This window comes from Adiantum capillus-veneris, chromosome 12, assembly GCF_014529385.1.
Source record: "Adiantum capillus-veneris isolate H3 chromosome 12, ASM1452938v2, whole genome shotgun sequence".
NCBI classification, from domain to species: domain Eukaryota; kingdom Viridiplantae; phylum Streptophyta; class Polypodiopsida; order Polypodiales; family Pteridaceae; genus Adiantum; species Adiantum capillus-veneris.
The window spans coordinates 63,934,274-63,941,172 of record NC_140942.1 but is presented as its reverse complement, the minus strand read 5'-3'; the positions used below and the strand labels follow the sequence as shown (position 1 = coordinate 63,941,172).

The 6,899-nt window shown below is 41.5% G+C and overlaps 1 protein-coding gene across 2 annotated transcripts; it reads left to right on the top strand.

Moving 5' to 3' along the window:
- Positions 1–716: 716 nt before the first annotated feature.
- LOC147445833 (uncharacterized) lies at positions 717–5,742 on the top strand. 2 transcript variants are annotated; one of them, XM_086525211.1, is made up of 11 exons: positions 717–1,824; positions 2,365–2,457; positions 2,534–2,635; positions 3,046–3,314; positions 3,486–3,617; positions 3,705–3,827; positions 3,931–4,077; positions 4,157–4,398; positions 4,503–4,656; positions 4,730–4,954; positions 5,395–5,742. In XM_086525211.1, the coding sequence occupies exons 1-10, from the start codon at positions 1,635–1,637 to the stop codon at positions 4,946–4,948; spliced, it is 1,671 nt and encodes a 556-aa protein (XP_086381337.1). In that variant the 5' UTR covers positions 717–1,634; the 3' UTR covers positions 4,949–4,954; positions 5,395–5,742. The 2 variants fall into 2 exon arrangements, with proteins under 2 accessions (XP_086381337.1, XP_086381336.1); XM_086525210.1 differs by having other exon boundaries at positions 718–1,824; positions 5,398–5,742.
- Positions 5,743–6,899: the final 1,157 nt, after the last annotated feature.

Below are 6,899 nucleotides of genomic sequence, written 5' to 3'. Positions count from 1 at the left end.
TATATGCACGCATGTGTGTGTGTGTTTGTGAGAGATTTACTAGAATTATACAAAGATAAGCTTCACTTTAGCATTCTAAAACAATAGAATGCAAAAAGTCAAGATATGTAAGGATGCTAAATGAAAGGTGATATAAAAAGATCCTTTTGATATTTCAAAACCGAGATAATATTTATGATAAGTCTCAATTATTGCTGAAAACATTGAAAGTATGGCTAAGACTATGGTCACGCGAAGCTTAGTTTTTTGTAAGTTGAGCCGACAATCTCTGACGTGCGTCAACTTTTCGCAAGTATTCACCGGCTTAGTAAGCTAACTATGCCTAAAAAGGCATAGTCACACAAACTTACCCACCCACTGTCGGTCAATGTTAGCTCTCTCTCTCCTGCTTGCGACTTGCGATTCCTCTCTCTACCTGCTACCGATGGTGGCCATGCTGAGCGCCTGTCAAAGGCTGTCGAGGCTTAGTTCTAACTAAGCCTCGCATGATCGTGCTCTGAAAGCCAAAAAAAAAGAGTGTTGCAAATTCTAGGTTTACAATTGCCTTAGCAGAAGACTGGAAGCTTGCAACTTGCCGTCTGGGACATAGTTTTTGAATTTGAATCGTTTGGAACACGGGACAGGATCTCAAGGCCACGCGCTCTCTCTACACTCGTACATTTACAGAAGTAAAGAGAGTGAGGAACTCGGAGACGCAGACAAGCAGCGTACCTATCTCACAGCGTGCTGTCCCTTTTCGTACGCACCATTACCAACCTTCGAGTTCTACTTCTTTGTTCTTTGCAGTCGAAACCCAAAAACCCTTCAGTGTGCGTCGACATGCCCACATAGAATTTGCCCCTGCCGCATTTCTGTGCCACTGGCCACAGAGAGAGAGAGAGAGAGAGAGAGAGAGAGAGAGCTGGCATGATGCGACGTTTTGGCAGTTACGACCCGTGAAAACTCGCTTTGCTTTGTCACCTGCGATGGCGATTGCGATGTAGGTAGTTCTACCCCCTTCTTTGCAGATGATCTTACTCTACACCGTTCTCTTCATCAATTCACAGTCAAAGAATCAAGGTGCGGCAGTTGAAAGGTAGCCATCGAAGCTCTAATTGTGCTTGTCTGGCAAGAAGAATCGGTTTTGCCAGAGCTCAGCAGGCTCTTCTCGCGACCAAAAGTGTTGCACAAATGAGTCGGATTGGAAGCTCAACATCCAAGCAAAAGCGGTGCACACATGCTCTGTTGATAGATGCTTTTGTGGTTAAGGAGACTGGCCTTCTCATGGGCAGCTGAGGCAAGGGATTTCATAAGAGCTTCAAAGCGCTTGACATTAATGGAGCAGAGTCTGAACATTCAGCAAAGGTGTAGATAGTCTTCACACGGTTCGTGACCGTTTTTGGAGAGCATCGATGAGCAGTATCTAAGCTTTGAGCCTTCCTTTAGAGCAAGCAGAGGGCGAAATCTGCGTATGATTCTGAGGAGGGAAGGCATACACTCACAAGCCATGCACTGCTTTCACAAGTCTTATTGCCAAGATAAGTGCTGAAGAGCAATTTGCTGGATTGTGATCAAGGTTTTCGTATAGCAGAAAGTTTGAAATACTTAAGAATCCTCTGGATTAAGGAAATGCAAAAAGTCCTTCCAGAGGCGCCATGGCTGATCGAAGCAGAGCACATGTTGTGCTTAGTGTGGGCTGCTTGAAGGTAGCTCATGCCCTTCCCTCAGCTCCCCATTTCAGTGGTAGCAGAACAGCATCTCCTCTGTCAACATCAGATGCAGCCAGCTCTATTGCTCGTGGCCCATTCCATGGTCTCATCATTTGTGTGACAGGGTTATCTAAAGGTGAGTGTCTGTCGATTGTTCTCAAATTTTCTTCTTTCTAGTGCAGAAGGCTCACACATTCCAATTTCATACATTACTGTGGAATTATGGTACTTTTTTCTTGGTTGGCGTTGCCTGCATAGAATTTATTTGGAGACCTAACTTTAACAGCTTTTTGCATTTTTTTTCATTACGCAGTCTGTGATCTGTGTTACATGTAGTTCTTGGCCACATCTATGCTATCCAGGGCCACATTTTACATGTGCATGTTGTACTGCTTTGTAGCCACAGCTTTCCACCTTGACAGCATAAGGAAACTCTATGTTTTTCTCCCCATCAATATCAAGATCTTCCTACTCAGCTCAGATGCAAGAGAGATGCTTCAATAGCTTGAAATAATCAAACCAGAAATTTGTGTTGAAATATACTGAAAGCTCACTCTAAAAGTGAGACTCAGTGTCTGAGACACCAATGTACTTGCTTTTGAATCAATTCAGATGGGCATTGTTTGGTAAATTAGGCATGCTTATAGCTTGTTTTGAATCGTATGACTTCAAACAGATGCTCGCAAACAAGTACAAGAAGCGACCATGCGGATGGGTGGGCAGTATAGTCCAGATTTGCACTATCGATGTACCCATCTTGTTGTTCAAATATCCTTTACAGCCTTTACATTCTGTTTTAGTTAGCTGGTGTTTGTGAAGAGTCATGCCTTAACAATTGTTGCACAGCTTCAGCGGGAGAAAGTATGAGCACGCTCTAAAGCATGGATTGAAGCGTGGGCTTTTTGTCGTGACGCTTGCCTGGTTTGTGAATTGCGTCAAACAAAATGGTATGTGTTTAGATGGAAAGAGTCTGCTGCCATTCCATGGAAAACGCCCCTTGAGCATTCATTCACAGAGCATATGAATGCTTTAATATGTGTTGTTTCTTTCTTTTTTCTGTTTTGAACTTTGCATGCATACTCTTTCAACTACTATTTTCTTGCGTGTATCCCTTCTATTGTATTCAATACTTTACTTGGCTCTAGGGTGATGGGTGCTGTTTCCCTAAGCCATGACAGAAACTCAGTACATGGAGCTTTGTAGTAGTGGATGCTTTGTGTGTGTGTGAGTGCAAGATCATCCTTATTTTACACCTACAATCGAGACTCAATTACTCTCACACTTCTTTAAAGGCCTATTTGATTCCTAGATTCATGAGTTGTGTTCACATAAAGTTGACTTGTGCTTTTGTTTGCAGAAAGACTGGATGAGTCATTGTATAGTGTAAGAAGTCTTCTGAGCCTAGCAGCCCCTATTCATGAGCTATCCCAGGTCATGGGGGTTCCTAACTCAGAACATTCTTGTTTTCCGGTGCCACCTCAGCATGATATCAAAACATTGAGCCTTGCAGCAGCAGTACAGATTCCTCCACAAGGGCTGCAAAAAAATCTTCTAGCCCAAGGAGATCTTTTTTCTGGATTTTGCTTCTACATTGATATGGACTCCTCGAATGAATTCCAATCAAAGGTATTTGTATCCTTTGCGGCAAATCTCTACAACTTTTTTCAAAGTCATGATCCATCTTTACGTGGTTTTTGTTTTCTGGTCTGTTCTCTTGTCCTAGTTCGTCTAATTGGAATGTAGATGTACAGGAGACGTCTGCTGATTATGTTTCCCATTGCTGGTTCTTTTGTACAGATTACAGAAGCTGTAGCCAAGGAAGGGGGATCTTTTATTGATCACTGGTTCATTGGCTCTGAGGCAACCCATGTAGTGTGTGAGGGGGGTTTGATGTTGAAGTATCTAGGGTTTAGTGTAAACTTGGTCACTGTAAGTTCTTCTTCGCTTTTATATGCATTTTGCTGTTTATGCAACACATTGAAGCTATTAATTGTAATCATGGCATTTGATTTGCAGCCATTTTGGGTAATGAAATCAGTGAAAGAGAGGCATCTTCAAAGGCTAGTGCAGTTGTCTGCTGATTTGGCTCGGCATGTGTGCATTTTACTTGAAGCAACAAAACATGCTTACCGCATAGAGGTATGGTTTATTGCTTTAGTTTTACTATTTCTAATAGATCAATAAGATTGTTACTTGATCTGCCTGCAAACATAATATTTTAGGGTATGTTTACTGCCACTAGGATGGCCCGGACTACTACAAAAGTAGCTTCCCAGCTCTTTGTGGTCCTGTTGATGAATCAAGTCTTGAGTCCCAAATCCAGCACAGAGAGGAGAAGTCAAATGCTGCAAAGGCCTCTGTAAGAAGGCGTCGGGGTCCCCGAATGCAAGTAAGTTGGCATTCACCAGAATGTTCATGCATACAATTTTGTGAAGAGGGAATACTACATGCACATTTGCTCTCTGCAGCCATGCCGGACTTTGCCCAAACCTATGACTCCAAGTGTCTTGCTGGAAAGTTTGTGCTGGTCCATTACAGAATTGCCATCTACAGCACACTTTTATACAGGAAGCTCTAGTGTACGTGAGGTGGAGAGTAAGATGCGTGAGAGAACTGGTTTTCTATATGATATACAGGAGGATACAGAGGACTTCCTTGCAGTAAGAAACATCAATGACGACACAATCTACACGAGGCCAATGGGTGAGAGGTATCATGATTAAGTTGGTAATCTGCTGCCGTTGTCAGCCCTTTCTGTTGTTGACCATTAGTAGAGTGCATTCACCAATTTTTCTCTTTTTTGGCTCATGACAGTGAGAAGAAGGAGATCGTTTTTAAAGGGGCTTTCTTGACAGTTCTTTTCCCCGTCGATAGATTTGGAGAGTTGGGACCCTTGTCAAGATGCTATTACAATGAAAAGGGCTTTTGCAGACAAGATATTCTAGAAAACATATGGGCTTTTTACCAGGTTTTGTTATGGATTTTAACGCCTTCCATTTTGGTAAAAATTCCCTGTTTTGCTTATATTTACTCTTTTGCAGGAGCACCTGACACCTGGGGAAGTGGAAGTAGCCCTGTATACAGATTCCAAGCATGCAGACAAATTGCGGACTGCATATGCTAGTAAGGAAGCCATCAGCTTAGGACACGTTTCAGTAAAACGGTTCGAGTTCTTGGGTAGCAGGAAGAGTTTTGAAGGACTAAAGCGAGTTGGTAGGGAGAATACTGGCCACCTGTATGAGCTATTGCTTGCAGCTTAACAAATGGTAATGGGTTTGTATTCTGTATACGCATTTTGTGTGTGTGCACTCGCGCAATCATAGTGCCTGCATATGATATCCTTTCCTTATATTACTGGTTTTTCAACCACTAATGCATTCTGTGTAATGATTATGGTTTTTAATTCTGTAAAAGCATTTTGTGTGGGTGTGCATGTATATGACAATCTTTCTGGGTTCCTCTTACATAACTGGGTTTTCAACCACCAATACATTCATCATTAAAAGTAAAGATCTCTGTGCTGTTGTACACATATATTTTTGTGTGTTTCGCCGCACCACTAATATAATTGCAGCATTACTAAAGAAAAAGAGTTGTGCTTGTGTGTTTTATGGTGCTTGTGTGCATGCATGTCTCTGTATGTGACGGGTTATTAGTGACATCCTACTTAATGTAATCCTAACAGTTGACTAATCTTCTTGTTCAGCAGAATCAGACTCTCAACATGGGCTGTGCTAATACTAGCTCTACCTGGCCAAACACACCTAGTAAGTCATATGTTGTACATAAACATACGTATAGCCTATATAACATCACTTACCCTCACATTCTACCAAGGCATGTAACATGTGGGTTTTCTTTTGTGGAGAAATAAACTTGAGTGTCAAAGGACACTAATGGAACAACTGATACAAAGCGTTCTAATGAAATTTCTTCCTGGGGCTTGGCCACATGATGTTGATGCTGGAGCAAGCTTGCATTCCATCAGCTTCTAATAGAAAAAAGATGCAGGTCATTTCAAATCTATAAGCAGCAAAATGTGGCTGTTATGTTGTATTTGGTCCAGCATGTGTTTGCTTGTGTACCTTGTCCTTATGTTGTTTTCTTAATGCAAAATAAAATTTCAACTATTTTCACTTAAATGACAATGACAATGTCATGTAGGTGTCTTAACACAATATGTATGTGTATTAGGGATTCTGGTATATACATTATCCAAAAAAGTAGAGGAATTTACTTCTTGTTTATCTTGGTTATGGCTCGTCCATATGCCTACCATCTTTGTAGTCATATCCTTGTATCTTTTGTCCAATACCTTAGTCGCTTATTTATAGGCCCTATTCTTCTTGCAATTTCTTCTTCTTTTGTTATTACATGGGAAACCCAACTTGAGCTATATTTTCCACGGGCATGGGAGATGGGATCAGGGATCAGCATCAATCTAGGGCCTCGACATCAAGTGGGTGTTGTAGATCTTGTTGCGTGGGGTTGGAATCTACGGTAGGATGATTGGAGCAATGTAGATCTCGAGCAAAGTACATGAGATTACTTTTTGCAACAAGATCTACAACACCCACTTGATGCCGGGGCCCAGATTGATGTTGGTCCTTGATCCCATCTCCCATGCAGGACCATCCTCAATCGAGGGCCCTGACATCAAGTGGGTGTTGTAGATCTTGTTGCAAAAAGTCATCTTGTGTACTTTGCTCGAGATCTATGGTGCTCAATCATCCCATCGTAGATCCCAACCCCTCCATGCCCGTGGAAGATAAATCTCACGGAAGCCTTAGAGCTATTTTGCTCCATTTGTTCTCAGAAGCAACCATGTGGCAATGTGTCATAACGAGCTAGGCCCAAATGCTCAATGTCATTGTACTTGTAGCGGCCTATATTTGATCGGTACTTCGCATCCATGATGTGAAAGAATTAAGAAAATTTACTTGAAAAATCGACCTAGAGTTAGTGGATTTTTTGGTTGATATGTATGCTAAATGTGGTCCTTATTACAGAAGATTGTTGTGACAATTGATAAAGATGCTCAAGCAAGAATGAGGAGGTTAGAGAGTTAAGAGCTAAAACCTTTTTGCTATTTTAATCAAGAATTCTGACTTGGCTTCAAAAAAGAAGTAGAAATAGGAGATTGCTTTTGTGTATAGAAGGCCTTGTCCAAAAGAGATGTTGATTAGAAAAAATTCTATGTAGAAATTGATT